This window comes from Lipotes vexillifer, unplaced genomic scaffold, assembly GCF_000442215.2.
Source record: "Lipotes vexillifer unplaced genomic scaffold, Lipotes_vexillifer_v1.1 scaffold604, whole genome shotgun sequence".
NCBI lineage: Eukaryota > Metazoa > Chordata > Mammalia > Artiodactyla > Lipotidae > Lipotes > Lipotes vexillifer.
In genome coordinates this window covers 1,846,246-1,862,406 of record NW_006798979.1, presented here as the reverse complement: position 1 = coordinate 1,862,406, position 16,161 = coordinate 1,846,246, and the positions used below count along the sequence as shown (strand labels likewise).

Sequence of the window (16,161 nt, the reverse complement as noted above, 5' to 3'; positions counted from 1 at the left end):
GAATGCCCTACACAGGACGAACGGGGAACTGCAATGTTTAATACATCACTGTTTTATGCTCAAAGAGGCCCATGGCAAGTTGTAGTGGGAAGACCTGAGCAGAGATATGAATACGTTAAACGGTGGTGAGGGAAAAAAGACACTGAAAGTATTGCAGCCTGATTTTCTCCAGTTTTCCCTTCTTCCTGATGTCTTGGATTTGCAATTAAAAATCGGCTAAGAAAAAAAAATCTCTCTGCAGTTCTTAGTTTCTTGTAAATTCCCAACATTGTGCAACTTTTGTTTCAGCACAGAGAGACAGGGCGGTTACCACTGGACAAGTCCCCTCAGTTCCCTACTTCAGTCCAGTTTCTAGAAAGGCCCTTGTTATGCTCAGCTATCAGTGATAACGAAGGGCATTTTTATCAACACAAAATCTTTAGAGAAACTTTACATTATTTTGAAAATACATCTAAATGAATAAAGGCACTAGGTTTTTCTCATTTTGTTCATTATTACTGCTTCCAAATGCAATTATGTTCTGCTTTCTGCATCCTCTGTCATTGACAAAATTGTACATCCATGACAACTGTTCATCAGTCTCTTCACTGCACCACTGCTCTAGGATCCTTCTGCCCTCTCTGGTCCCTAAAAGACATCCTCTTAAATTTTTGTTAAAGCTCACACATACATGCTTCAAATGAAAGAATGATCGCCCTGCAGAAGGGTTTCAGTAAGGATAATACAATGCAAATTCATTAAACACAACCCTGAGCTATCTAATCCTAAAGTGTAAAATTTAAAAAGGGAAGTGAAAGTTTCTTTCTTAATCATGATAACAAGGCAACAGCCGTGAGGGATGACACTCCAGCCTTGACACTAGCCCCCCCATTCCTCAAACTAGGAGGGGCTTCAGTGGTGGTGTCGGCCGCCAGAGGAAACACGAGCTTGAGATTCCCGACGGTGCCAGGAAACATGACTCTTTCTTACCTTTCATTAGTAGATAACCAAACACATGCAGGCACAGAAAACCTGCTTGATGCTAGGAGCTCCTCGACCAAGATTTCAAGTGGCAAGGACTAGTCCGCTAGTCCCAGGCTGCTTTGACATTTTCTTGAGACTAATACACGGCTTCTCTAGAGAAAATGCTTCATGATCTGGACTTGTATTCTTGGCACCTAAACCCAGAGTGTGGTTCATGGGAGGAGTTTAGTGAATGTTTGTAAAACAGACAAATATCTACTGCTCAGACAAACAGAAACAGCTAATGTGGTCAGAGTGGAGATAAAACAGTCCTGAATAAATCACGGTTGTTCTTGATGAGAATGGCAATACTAATTCATTTCTCTGAAACATAAGAGAGAAATTCTGCAGGGAGCACCTTAGCAATGGCGGTGATGTGGTCCAGGGCCATGGCGTGCAGATGCTCGTCTCGGCTCTCGAGGAGAAGCTTCAGAGACGGGAGCAGCAGGGCCTGGCGGTGCAGCAGCGAGCACAGCTCCTTCACTCCCTGGAAGCACAAGGGCAACTCTGTGAGTGAGAAGGAAAGGGAGCGCATCGAAGCGCTGGCATGAGGCTGCGTGTGTCTTTCCACACCTTCTCCTACGAGTGTGTGTGTGTGTCTGTCTGTGTCTGTACAAAATGCACACATGGGATCGCCCTGATTTAGGGTTTGGTACCTGTTTCATTCACTTCACCAACTATTCATAAAATCTTTCCAAGTATCAGATATTCATCTACAACGCTGCTATTTTAATGGCTAGATAGGATCCCGAGGGATGGATATAGGACTGGAATTTATTTTCCTAAACTCTCAGAGCCCTAGTTTCCTCCCAAGTAAAAAAGAGGTAAACTGTATCTACTCTGCAGCGTGGGGGGTGTGTGTGTGTGAATGAGTATTAGTGAATAATAATGTACAATGCTCAGCATATACTAGATGCTTAACCATAAAAACTATTGTCAATTGGTAAAATTATCAAAAATATCTAGTTATCACCCACTGTAACAAAGGAAATCAGCAATTCGCATATTTTAAAACCTGTTTATAGTTAATGTCAATGTAAACTGGATGCTTGATATACTTAAGATGCTCCATCTTCATAAAAACCACCTGTGGTCCAGAAAAATGAAAATGGATTTAGATCGTCACAGACATACTTGCATTTTATTCGCGGCCCTTTTTTTATGCTGGCTGAACCTGCCATCAGAGAGCAGGCTTTTCTATAAGATAACAAACGATAATCTTTCACAACAAAAGTATAAAAGCATAGAAAATAAATTTTCAAGCTATTTGTCCCTGCTAAGTTACATGTTCCCTCGGTGTCCTGACTTTAGCTGTAAGGTGAACAACAGAACACTTGGACCAGAGACCGGACAAAGAGCGCAACCTCATTATATAAAGCGAGGGCTGTTTTTGAAAGAACTGGGGGTCACCGCCCTGTGTGGGACGACCTTCCTCTTGTGCTACTCCAACGGGAGCACATTGGAGGAGGAAAACTCAAATGCATGACATTTTCATAATTCCTTTACGTTATTATAAAGAGTAGATAAAAGAAGGCTGACATAAAGAAGCCCTGCCTAAAGCTTGGGATGAAGGTCTCTTTGGAATTCCACTCACTGTCTTTTATTAGCGTGCACCCAGCAGGCCACTGCTGGAAATCAGACTGGAAAGCTGTGCCCCCCAAACCCGTGTGAAAATGATCAATATCGGCTGGGTAACAGTTCTGTAAAATGCGTACTTCAAACACGGATTCTCATTCAGGAAAGCGCTCTGCATGCCTTAAGGCACGTACCGCATACAGAGGCCTCTCACCCAGCATCTGGGCCAAAGAGAAATGTGGATTTTTAATCTGGGATGCCAATACCTGCAGAAAACATTTGGGAAGACGAAATATAAACCCCCGTGCGTGACAGTCCAGCCCAGCTGCCACGCACCAACCTGCTTCCTCTGCCCTCCTCCCTGTAGCCTTACGGCCTCGCCCTCCCACCCTGCACAGTCCTCTGAGAGCAGCGCCTGCACGCGAGACCTTCCTCTCACCACGGGATGCTCTGAGCTGCGCTGTCCAGCAGGGCAGCCGTGGGCCACGTGGGGCTTGTGAGCATTTGAGATGTGGCTAGTGCAACTGAGAAACCGCATTTTAAATTTTATTCAATTTCACTTAAGCTTGATTTTCATACCCACGTGTGGCCCATGGCTACCACAGTGGAGGGTGCAGCAGAGAGTGTGAGGCTCTCACGGACCTCTGGGTCTTTGCACACGATGTAACCTCTGCTGTCTCTCTCTCTCTTTGATTAACCCCTACTCATCGTTAGGTCTCAGCTTACAAAGGCACAAGAAAATTCCATTCCCTGCGATGGTACCTCTGATGTCCCAGGTTTGGCGCTCCTATATTCTGGCTATACCTCGTTGAATATTTCCTACGTTATCTGTCATCTTGTATTATTGTAATCATTCATTTGTCTATCTGCCTCACTTGAGGGCAAGGAGGTTTTTCCTTCTCTGTATTCCAAACTTGCTTAGTACATACTGTACCCCAAATTATTTGTATTCTCTCTCTTAACTCTCATATATGCTTATTCAGTAAGTTCTCAGTAATTGGTAAATAGGTATTTCTCAGTAATTTATGATATTTGGAAGAAGCATATCACTTGGCTGATCTCAGCTTTGATGAAAAATTTATGGAAATAACCTATACACCCCTTTGAGCAGGCATAATGGCTAGATATCCCACAGCCAGACAAGGACATCCAGGAATGGAAGAATTCACTTTATGAGCTGCTGAGTGCTTTTTACCTCTTGGCTAACAGTCACTGGCTGAACACTTACTTGTAATTAAGGACTATGTTCGCCAGGTGTTTCCCCCTGTGTTAAAAGAGGACAGTTTATTAGGATGTTTATAAAGGGGTTTGGGGAGCTGCAGGAAAGGTCCAAGTAGCAAAGGGAACCACAAAACACCTTATATGGTACGTTCGCAGCTCAAACCTGTCTGGCCATCAGGACACAGAACAACGAGAGGCCTTGAGTGCAGAGGAGCAGGTGGGCTGGGGCCCAGAGCCAGGCCAGAACCCTGGGCGCCGGTCCTCCCTGTGGACTGGGGTTTATGGTGATGCCCTGGGCCCTGTGGCTGACGGTCGTCAGAGCAGCGGGACCGGTCCACCAGCGGTCCTTCTGTCCTCACGCCACCCTCCCACTGGTCCTGGGGTATCCAGCACCTAAAGGTGTGGCAGGGCCCGCAGCAAGAGCGTGGAGCACAAGGTGTGCAGGGGTGGGTGTCGTCGATTCGAAAACTCGAGCTCTTGACGTCCTCAGGAGTGCCTCAGCCGTCAGAGAGAAGAGTCACACTAAGACTGAGAAGCCGGGGTCAGCTGGGCTCCCTCGTGAGCTGGGGGGCGAGCTCCCACACACCCGCCGCAGCGTCTGCCACGCTAGTTCCTGCTGTGCCTCTGCAGGGACACTCGGGGGCAGCCACAAGTCGATGGAACTTGGGATTTTACATCTAAATGCCAGGAACTTGTTTTATGCCGTGTTGCCAATTTCTGTTTCTACAGATACCCAACTCCTGAGGGCGCTGCACGCGTTGCCATGGACTGAAGTTGAGAGGAGGGTATGTTAACTTTCAAGACTGTGGGACACATGACCTGTGAGAAGCAGTGATTTTATCTTTCTCTAATATTTTCCATCAGCAAAACCATCACGGCCATAAGTAAACAAGTACCATGAGCAACAGCAGGAGATCGTGAAAAGAGCCACAAAGAAAAAGAATCTCTACATATGGGAACTTGATAGGAGGATGGGAAATGGGGATGAAGGAAAAAGCAAAGCTCCTTTAAGTCCCGTCAGAGATAATCAGGCCAACGCATTTCACACGCCGGGCAGTAGGGCAACCAAAGGTCCTGGAGGAAAAAGAAGTGAGTCATGGATAATTTTACTGCCACAGTGATATTAAATCTCATGCAAGTCTGAAATGAGACTATGTAGATTCCAAATGTGGTAAAATAAACTTAACAGGACATTTCCATTTTATGATAATACTGTTCCTTCCTTTGAAACAATTCTGATTCACATTTGAGTAAATTTAGTGATTAATAAAAACAGTACACGACATTTGCAAAGTTCCTTCAATCATGGCATCCTAAGAAAAAAAATCTACCTATGTACCCAATGAAAATACAGAAGGTAGCGAAACAAAAATGACGAAAAGTCACTGTGGCAACAGAGCTCTTGATGATGATCTTTCAAATCATCAAATTGGAACAGAGAAGCGATAATGACCCACTTCAAAATGGGGCTCAATCCAGTACCTTACTCCTCACCCCAAGAGAATGATGGGCTCATGGGAGGCTGTGAACTAAGTGCTATGGATGAAGAAGTGAAGAGACAGCCTCAGGTCACGCTCCTCCCAGGACTGGGGACCTCACAGAACAGTCGAAACAAGAGTCCCCACGGAGGTCATGTGGTCTAACCCCTTGTTTCAGAGATGAGAAGGTGGAGGTCCAGAGATCCTAAATAATGTTTTCCTAACCTAGATTCAATAGAACTGACAGTAGGACACTTCTGGTGTTTGGTCCTAATCTAACAATGCTTGATCTTAGCTTATGTTAAGGCAGAGTTGAAACCCATGTTATTTACTTACCCTGGTGGGGGTAATACAGTGTGTTGAGTCCCCACTCTCTGCAGTATGCTGAATCCTGCCTTGGGTGAAACAGAGATGCTACAGCCATGGTTCCTACCCTCCAGGTGCTCTCAATATAGCAGAGCCGATCACAGGTAGATAAGTATCTGATACAAGCAAATCACAGGCTACTGGAGTAAGGGGAAGTTACCTTTGGTGCTGGTACTTTAAATATTTTATAGAATAATTTTGTCATTCTGGTGGTTGAAGACGTCTTTAAATGGACACAGTATTTTAAAATCAATCAAAAAACACTTAGCCAGTCCTTCATTCAGAAAACAATTCATTAAATTGCATTCATAAAGAGAATATTTTCTTTGAGTGATTACAATGAAGATTCAAAGAATCATATTTACAATTTTATTTTCAAGTTTATCTGCTATGTGGTAGAAACTCAAAAACCAATTAATCAGTTTAGTGCCATTATCCAAAGGTTTAAATTTAAGACATGTAAATTGCTCAAACAATACATTGCTGAGGTCAGATCCACAGCAGGGGGCTGTAGTTAATATGTGTTTATTTTAGAATGTACAAATTTACATATATATTACACAAATATCTCTGGGACAGTCATATTATGGGATCAAATAGAGAACAAGGTCAACATGGAGGTGGCTGAGTTTTTACCATGTTTACAGAGAATAAATATTGTGGTTATGCAATCTTATTAAAATGATGTCAAAAAGGTATGTGAAAATCAGAGTGGCTGGTTATCTGCCGAGGAGTGCTAAGGTAGCTGCTACGTTACCAGCTGGCCTGGGTCAGCCAGACAGGACACTTGAGCTACCGTGACGTCTTAGAACAGAGACTTGAGTTAGACATAAAAGGGCACCCAAAAAAACCAGAAAACTGGGTTCTACTCTGGGACTTGTAAAAGGAAAACTGCTTCAGAGCTCCGACAAAGAGAAAATGACCTCAAAGAATCCTTTTAGCCCTGTTTTCTTCATGTGATCGGTCACAAATTACGGGCTTTACTTTACCTACCGATAACTTAAGCTAAATGTTCCCCAAGTACAGTCACTGGTATTGTTTACACCAAAGAGCTGGGGAAAGGAAAGGGATATCCCCCAGGAAAGCCACTTGAAATACCCACTCACCTCTGCAGGGAGCATCTGTTCCGTGTTATATAAAGAGCGGCAGATTTTCAAAACTTCATTCCCCAGCCCTTCCTTGTTCTCCACCGTACATCTGGTTAGCATCACTGTAGCCAGTCTCACCCACGGATTATTGGTTATGCTGGTTCGAAGGGAGAAAAATGCAAGGCATGGGCAACGACGAAACTTATAACAATTGTGATAAGAAATTTTAAAATAGAAAAGAAATCCCACTTTTTCAAGTAAAATGCTTTTGGCAAATTGCAATCATAATCCGCATGATGTGTTCCTTCACGTCTATCTTGGAGAAAAGATGCCAGCCCACAGAGGGGAAAGAGCTTGCTGTGGTAAGGACAAGTGCCCCAGCAGCATGGAGCCAGTGGGTGGACGCCAAGCAGTACAGACTGCTTTGAAGCCCAGCAACTCAGGCTGACATTCTGGCTCCCTGACTGCTTGTGCGAGTCACAGAAGTGACTTATACACTCTCAGCCTAGTTGTATTGTTCTGGGGAGGCCACCCAACCTTTCTGGGCCTCGGTTCTTCTCACGGGCGAAAAGGCAATTTAACGTTTCCCTTGCAGGCTTGCATCGCTTAATGAATGACGTTTGCCACTGTAAAGTATCACTCTCAAGAGCAGGCACATCTTACTATTTACTTCTCTTATTTCTGAGACACAAAAGCACAAAAGTTTGCCTTTTGTTTCCCTTCTCTGGCAGCCGCTACCTTGACTTCATAAAAACATCACGATTTATATTTCAAGAGACAAGTGAAAGGTACATTTATTCTGGGGTACTGATTTTACTTACAACATTTTAAAATAATTTTACTCTTTATTAAGAGTCTGTTGTCTCATTAGCACAGCACTAGCTTCTAGCCACCGAACACCAAAGGATGGTCCCTCCCTTGAAAGAATTTCATTCCTTGTGCCTGAGAAAAACATCAAGTGCAACAACAAGGGGACTCAGGATACTAGCCTTAGGCAAAGCCTTTGTGTCTCAGCTCAAACTAACAACTTGTGAGGACAACGAATGCTGCTTATTTCAAGGCACAAACAAAGCTCAGGAGCATCTGGTTGACGGATGAGTCTTCGTACACTAGAGGACTCGCCCTCTGCTTTCCTCTTTAAAGTCTGGATTCAGTTCTCCTGGGGTTTTCCCCAACAGCGCACCTCCCTGAAGCAGAATTGCACAATGCATCCCAGTGGCTTTTACAACAACTATTAAAACATATTGTCCAGTGTGTACAGGTCAATCCCAAACTCCCCAACTATCCCTTCCCCCTACCCTTCCCCCCTAGTAACCATAAGTTTGTTCTCCAAGTCTGTGAGTCTGTTTCTGTTTTGTAAATAAGTTCATCTGCACCATTTCTTTTTAGATTTACACTGCTGTATTTAAAATGGATAACCAACAAGGACCTACTGTATAGCGCAGGGAACTCTGCTCAGTATTATGTAACAACCTAAATGGGAAAAGAATTTGAAAAAGGATACTTGTACATGTATAACTGGATCATTTTTCTATATGCCTAAAACTATCACCACATTGTTAATCAACTATACTCCAATATAAAATAAAAAGTTAAAAAAATGTATTTTACACCAGCCAGCTGTGATACACTGGAGGAAAACTACAGATCTTCCCTAATGCAAATCTATTATGCTTTCCATACATGTTCTGACAAGGGACTAAAACCAAAAATCCAAAGTTGGTACCAGTAAATTAGCAGTCATGTGGATCAAGCAAACTTCTTGAAAGTCAAATTTTTGACTTTACCATGTTGACTGGCAACATTCAGTCATTGCCACACTACCCTTCCCTCTCCGCTCCCCATGCTCTCCTGCCCTCTTCTGGTTGTTTTGGAAGTGCTGGCGTCATACGTTGGATTGTCTGGGGGAAAGAAAGTATTCACACGTACTTTTAAGGACCTGTTTTAAGTGTTCCCTCATACGTTCTTCTGCGGTAAAACACCAATTTGAGCCAGGAAAGAAGCAGAAATGGACTTTATTTGACTTATTATTAAGTCAAATATGTATGTATAACTGGTTATCGCTTAGGTAGAGGAGACATAGCTGGTAAGAGGGTTAAGTGGACCGGTAATGCTTGGTTCTGATGCTAATGATTTCATAAAGGAAGTCTGTAAAACACAGGTTATTAGCAACTTACAAATTTCACACAGGACTACAAAAGCAAGAATATATGTTTGAAAATGAGTATCTTTCTGTCTACAAATGCATTAAGTATTTTAAATGCAGTAAGTGTTTTAAGTAAGCTGAGTTTGCTTCTTGTGGGTGAGTGAGTTGCAATGGTCAGTGTTCCAAAAGTAAAAGAAACTGTAGAAACACAGGTAACTAATCTACCAGAAGCATCACACTTTCAATTTGAAAAATTCTCTTTAGACTCAGAGATCCATTTTGAGTGTATGAAGAAATCTATAATTCAACTCTCATGATCTTCTAAAAAAGGGAAGCATTACTGACAATGTAATTAGCGGGTCCCACATCTATTTCCCATTATCATCTCCTAGGAGCTGTTTAGAAACTGAGGCCCAGGCCCCGGTACCGAGAGTTGGACTCGGCGAGCCAAGCGTCGGACTCTGTTTTTAACAAGCACCCTCAGGTCCTGAGGCAGCTCTGCCAAGGTAATTGGGAACCAAATGGAAATGCTGTTTCAAGGTACTGTCACAAGTGAAACTAAAGCTTTTATGATGTGGGAACTTGCACTGCACGGTTTTACAGAGTGAAGGTAAGAACCTATGCTCAAGCGCAGATGTCAGCATGCCATCGCTGCCACAGATGCTTGAGATCTAAGAGACGCTTCTTGCCTTTCTGAAAACACTTGGTTGGTTAAAAAACAAAACCAAACCAAAATGCCCCCCTCCTTGGTTTGCTTCAGAATTCCTAACGGTCTCATCTGAGGGTGAAAGTAAAGGGGCTTGCCCAGATGTTCCTCAGCGCTCCTAAACTGCTCACGGAATCATTTAGAGAAAACGTCCTTCTGTGTACATCTGAGGTGTGGAGACACGTACTGGTCTGGGTGCACAAAGTGCTGGCTGACGTGGGAAGAGCAAGTGAGTCCTGGCCTCCAAGACATTCGCAACAGAGGCGCGGATTCTCTCGTTTTTTGCCAGAGGAGCAGCAGTTCTTGACAGACAGCATACGTGCTCAGAGGAAATCTGGCCACTTCTGCCAAAGGACTCCTTGGCTGGCAGCACAGGGACTGTGTGACTACCGGGGCAGCTCTGGTGGTGGCTGCAACCTCAGCCTGACACAGAGGATCAGCACGGGCTGTGGAGGTTCCAGCAGCTGTTGGAGCTCTGTCTCCTCCGCCTCAGGGCCAGGTGCTGCCTGAAGCTGTTTAACTTCTGAGCTTCCATGTTCTCATCTGTAAAATTCGGTAACATCACCTTCCCGTGTAGCTTTGCTGTGTGACTTGACAGTGTATGTCAATTGCACCTAACACTGTGTTCTCAATAAACGGAAATTATCAATTTATTCCCCATGGATTCTCAAGTTAGCATCGTAAGCCTTGTTAAAAGAGCGTCAAAACATGTCCTGGTGAAAATACTGGCACAAAATTATTTTGCTGATATCCTAAATCAGATGTTATTATCAAGCATTGTCTCTGTTTCTGAATAAAATATTTGGCTTTCGGGGTAAGGAGAAATGGAAAGAAACTGTGATATTTCAAGAAAACCAATTCTAATTTCATCTAAAGATTTATACTGATTTTATATATTTCTTTCATTGGCTCTTCTGAAGGTAGTGATTTTTTAAACCTAGAGTCTAGACAAATAGAAGTCTACTTTTATGTTAATACTCACGTATATTCCCGTTTCACAGGCGGCCAAGCCTGCAGGAGCAAAACCAGGTGCTGGAACTCGACCTCTCGGTGACTGGCCTCCAGGAGCTCCACAAAGAGCGAATAGCGCTTCTCTTCATCCTCCGTGTCAGTTACGTCCACCTGGAAGGCAGAACACACACTTGAAACCCACAGCAAAGGCCACAGAATTGCTTTCCGGAAAAATTCAAATTTGATTATTTTGATTAAATGCTCTTTCGGAAACTTTTACAGTGTGTCAAGGGGAAATTCAGCAATATCTCCCCCACCCCTACTCCCCTCAAAACCTTCAAAAGCTCCAAGTTTTACCCAACTTCACACATCTATGTTAAGAATTGTTTAGAACGAAGTCACAGGAAGGTTCTTAACATTCTTCAGCAAAATAAATTCAAACAAGTAGACTTCCATAGAACTGGCTTATTGGCATTCAATGTATGTTATGTTAAAATACTGAACTGTTTCATGTAAAATTATAATAGTTCACCATACTCAACGTTAGCCAATGTTTTTAGTTTAAATTACCCTGCGTTGCTAATTTTCATTTTAGAATGAGTATTGCTAAATCTTCACGTTGTCTAGAAAATTTCTCTAATTTGAAAGTAAAGATTTTACTAAAGTACATTTGACATGGAATTGTTTTTGCTATAAATCAAAATAAAGTAAAATAACTTTTATTCACATCTCCATTTCTAGTGCAAAAGAAGTCTATCAACTAAAAATACTAATTTTTCCTCTCATTGAATATCCAAATGATACTCCTCTTACATTGAGGCAGTCCTCAAGCAAGCCATATCTCCAACACCTCTGTGAATAAAATGTTTGCTTTTTTTAAAGTTAGAAAGCAGTTTTAAATATAAAAGTAAAGCCAAAAGCTGGTTTCTTCTTTCCTAGCCTCTCTCTCAACATAGACTCTCTATATTTGGACTCAGATGACGATACTCTGAAAGAATAATGAGACTAGATGGTTACCTATATATTTGCTAAATTGTCTATACTAATGCATGTTTCCAAAACATTTGATTTAATGGTCACCCTGGCTCTGACCCCAGCAGCCACCTGAAAAAGTTATACCATGAATTCTGCATTTTCACAAAAGTTGATATGTACAATGAAATTATTGGTAATTACTATGTGGAGTCTTCCTCACACAGTGACCATTCAGATCCTTCCAAACCTGACTTAAAGCCCCATGTCATTCTTCCACGGAATAATAACCCAAAAGCTTTTTCTTGTTTTTAAAGTAATTTTATAATACAGTAAGTTAGCTGATCCTTACAACAGTTTTGTACGGAGAACTGCACAGGTATTATTAACCTCAATTTACAGATGAAGAAACAGGCTTATCTGTCCTGGTAACACTGCTAGCAAGCAGCAGAGCTGATATATAATTATACTCAGATCAGGATGTTCTGAAGCTAGAGGACTCAGTAAACTAGAGAAGCTCTGAATTATTTAAATTAGTGGTCTAACTGGGAGTCTGGCAATATTTTCTTGTCTATTTATAAAGAAAGGTTTAAAAAAAACCCCAAAACCCTCTCAAACTCAAAGACATCCATCTGTCATTATCACCACCTGCAATTCCTCCCCAGCCTCGGGGCCTCCCAGGTGCTCTGTGCATTCACCACTCCCGCTTCCACCTGGGGAACTTTGATCTGCGTCCTCTGCCTGGCACATTCTTTCTTCAGATACCTGCAAGGCTCATTCTCTCATTTCTTTCAAATCTCTCAAATGTCACTTTTTGAGGGAACACACTGCATAACTACCCCCCCCCCGTAAAAGTAGCATTCCCCCACCCCTATCTACCTCCCTCACCTTGCTTTATTTTCCTTCTTAGCACTTACAAGTATGTGACATATTGCATATTTGTTTGAGAAAACAGAAACTTATTTGTTCACTGGTTTATCCCCACTACATAAAATAATGCCTAATATAGAGTAAATGCACCGTACTCATTTAGTGAATGGATGAAATGAGTGGATATACAAATGAATGAATGAAGATAATTTATTTATAAAATCTTGTAACACAGAATTATATTAAATATTCATGGAGTTACCATAAATTTTTGGCTGTTCTTTTTTTTTTCTTTTGTGGTACGCAGGCCTCTCACTGTTGTGGCCTCTCCCGTTGCGGAGCACAGGCTCCGGACGCGCAGGCTCAGCGGCCGTGGCTCATGGGCCTAGCCGCTCCGTGGCACGCGGGATCTTCCCGGACCGGGGCACGAACCCATGTCCCCTGCATCGGCAGGCGGACTCTAAATCACTGCGCCACCAGGGACGCCCTGGCTGTTCTTTTTTATTGGAGATAGATGTAAGGTTTAAAAAAAATTTCCCACCAAAAGGAAATCACTAAAAAAGGCCCCGAGGTAGCATGTGTATTGACATTATGTTTCAACCAATGATGCCTTGTGGTTAGCTATGTGATTTCAATAAAGTTCCTTGTTTTGAGTCTCATTTTTCCTCGTCTGAAAAATGGGCTCCAAAAATCCCTGATGTCCCAGAAGTTCTAGGGAGGTGTCTGGAGGTCCGCAGCAGGGTAAATGGCTGCTTTCTTCTTTCTGAGTTATAAACTGAGTTTATTTGTAGAGAAGGTTTTGTGCTTAAAAAAATATTTTTTAAACAACTGAATGCTATGTCTCCCAGCAGTGCCAATATTCCAGTTTCTTTAATTAACTGCAGTACAATTAATAACAAGATGATTCTCCTTTACATGAAATGCAGCCATATCATGAAAATGAAGAGATTAGGAAAAAGTGATTCATGTTCTCAATATCATTTAGATTTCTTTCTTTTCAGAAACTATAATAGCTTGTAAATTTTTAGGGCATGAACTGTATCATAAGGGAAGGAAAGAGAAACTAGAAACTATAAATTAGATCTCTCTCTGTTTGTTTTTATATTAGTGTACAAATATTAGTTTCCATTTAAAAAATGTGTTTGCTAATAAGTTTTTGTACAATGCCTTTCTCACATGTACACAGAATTGTAAGAGTATGGCTTTGTCAGGAAACATTTTCTCCTGAATCCTCACTAATCATTTCAATTATTAGTAACTTATTTTTCAGAGCATTGACACCCATGTTTAAAATACAAATGTGAAAAATGTAGTAACTTAACACAACTATCCATTTTGTGTATGGACACTTGCATACTCCCTTGTTATCAAAAAGGATGTCAAACTGTTATTACTCAGCTCTTAAGAAAGCAGTTTTAAATTCTATCGCTGTAGCTATGAAAGCTTTACCTTATGTGAGAAGAAAATGGGCCTAAAAATGAACTTGAGCACATGTTTTTTTTTAACACATGATAAAGAATATACTTTGTTGGATAATCATTATATACTCTGATATACAAGTGTTCATCTAGGACTTGTGTCCACATATTAAAATAACTAAATTTATCAAAACTTACCAAAATAACATAAGCTTATCTTGTTCATTATGTCTTTAAGGCTTTAAAAATAAATTCTGGTAACTAAAACTCAAAATGAATTTTTGTATAAAGAGATATAAAAGATAAACATATACAAGGAACTTCCAGCTTGAACAAAATGGCTTTGACCCATTTTTCCCTACTCCTCTCTGCTAAGCACAACTACAAACTATGAAAATAATGAGATACCAAGTGAGAACTCTTAAAGGTAAGAAAAAAGAAAGCAAACTAGTTTGGGACCCTAGGACTTGAGGAACAATGCAGCAGGAGCGTATCTTGTGTTCCTTCACCAACAGAAGGAAGACACTCAGACCCAGTGTTTCCTGACTCCTCACCTAGAAACAGAAGACATCCCAGGTAAGGTCATTTCTCAGAATTCCAGAAGAAAGGGAGAAAGAAAGTGGATCTGAAAGAGTATTTTAAGAAATAATATCTAACAACTTCTCAAATTTGGTGGCAATATGAATCTACAGGTTCAAGAAGCTGAGCTAACCCCAGAAGAGGTAAGCCCAAAGAAATCCATTCCAAGACACAACCCAATTAAACTCTTGAAAACAAAAGACAAGGGAAAATATCTTGAAAACAGCCAGAATAACACATTACCTAAGAAAGAACAACAATTTGAATAACGGGATTAATCATCTGAAACCACGGAGGCCAGAAAGAAGTGGCACAATATTCTTCAAGTGTTAAAAGAACTGTCAATTGAAAATTCTATATACAGAAAAACTACCCTTTAGGAAAAAAAGGAAAATAAAAACATTTTCAGATAAGGAAAACTAAAAGAATCTGTTACCAACAGCCCTCATCTTAACGACTAGCTAAAGGAAGCTCTTCAAACAGAAAGGAAATGATAGAAGAAGGAACTTTGGAACATCAGAAGGAAGAATGTAGAATACAAAAAGCATAAATATGGGCAAATACAATAGACTATCCTTTTTTATATAAATTTTCTAAATTATATTTGATGATTAAAGCAAAGATTATAACACCAACTGATAATCAAGGCAATGATATTTAAAAGCAGAAAAGTCAAGTGGCCCAAACAGAAGTGATAGTTCCACATTATACTCCAAGACAAGGAAGTCCACTCCTACCACACTTATTTAGCATCATACTAGGAGCTCTAGCCACTGCAATAAGGCAAGAAAAATAAATGACATACATATTAGAAAGAAAAAAATAAAATTCTATTTGCAGATAACACGGTTGTCTGCATAGAAAATTCAAGAGATCTACTAAAAAAAAAACCAAAAAAACCCCTAGTACTAATGAATGTCAGCAAAGGCACAGGACAAAATCAACACAGAAAAATTAACCTCATTTCTGTATACTAACAATGAACAAGTGAAAACTGACAATAAAAACATAATACCATTTATAATTGCTTCAAAGAAAATTTTAAAATTTACATGTTCAGGACCTATATCCTAAAAAAATGTAAAATGCTGATGAAAGAAATCAATAAATGAAGAGATACACTGTGCTCATGGATGGAAAGACTCAACCTACTAAAGATGTCAATTCTCTCTAAACTGATCTACAGGTTTAATACAATGTCTATCAAAATCCCAGAACGGTTTTTTGTAGATTTAGACAAGCTTTTATAAAATGTAAATGGAAAGACATTCCCTAGAATAGCTAAAACAATCTTGACAAAGAAGAATAAAGTGGGAGGAATACCTCTACTTGATATTGAGATTTATTATTTAGCTACAGTAAGAAAGATAAGTGGTACTGGTAGAACGATAGAGACAAAGATCAAAAGAACAGAATAGAGAACCCAGCAGCGAATATGCCCAACTTATTTTTGACCAAGGGCATAAGCATTTCAATGGAGGCCAGATAGTGTTTTCAACAAATGGTGCTGGAGGAAATGGATATCCCTAGGCCAAAAAGGGAAATAAACCTCAACCCAAACCTTACACTTAATGCAAAAATTACTCAAAGTTGATAAGAGATTTAAATGTATTAAATGTTAAATGTAAAACTATAAAGCTTTAGGGAAAAAAAAAAACATAAGAGAAAACCGTGAAGATCCAGGGATAAGCAAAGTGCCTCTGCTCATAAGACTTGGAGAAACGTGAGAAATCCATGGAGAATTGTCTCTCAGCAGTTTTTTGAGACGTTTACAACCCATCCTGCTGGG

The 16,161-nt window shown here is 40.8% G+C and overlaps 1 protein-coding gene across 1 annotated transcript in view; it reads right to left on the bottom strand.

Annotated features, from left to right (window-relative positions):
• Positions 1-16,161, bottom strand: part of NBAS (NBAS subunit of NRZ tethering complex) — a 360,677-nt gene that overhangs the window by 17,309 nt on the left and 327,207 nt on the right. The window contains exons 49-51 of the mRNA XM_007471211.1: positions 10,565-10,704; positions 6,749-6,887; positions 1,361-1,489 (exon numbers count right to left, since the gene is read on the bottom strand). Coding sequence (XP_007471273.1) covers positions 1,361-1,489; positions 6,749-6,887; positions 10,565-10,704 — 408 coding nt within the window. The remainder of the gene's footprint in view (positions 1-1,360; positions 1,490-6,748; positions 6,888-10,564; positions 10,705-16,161) is intronic.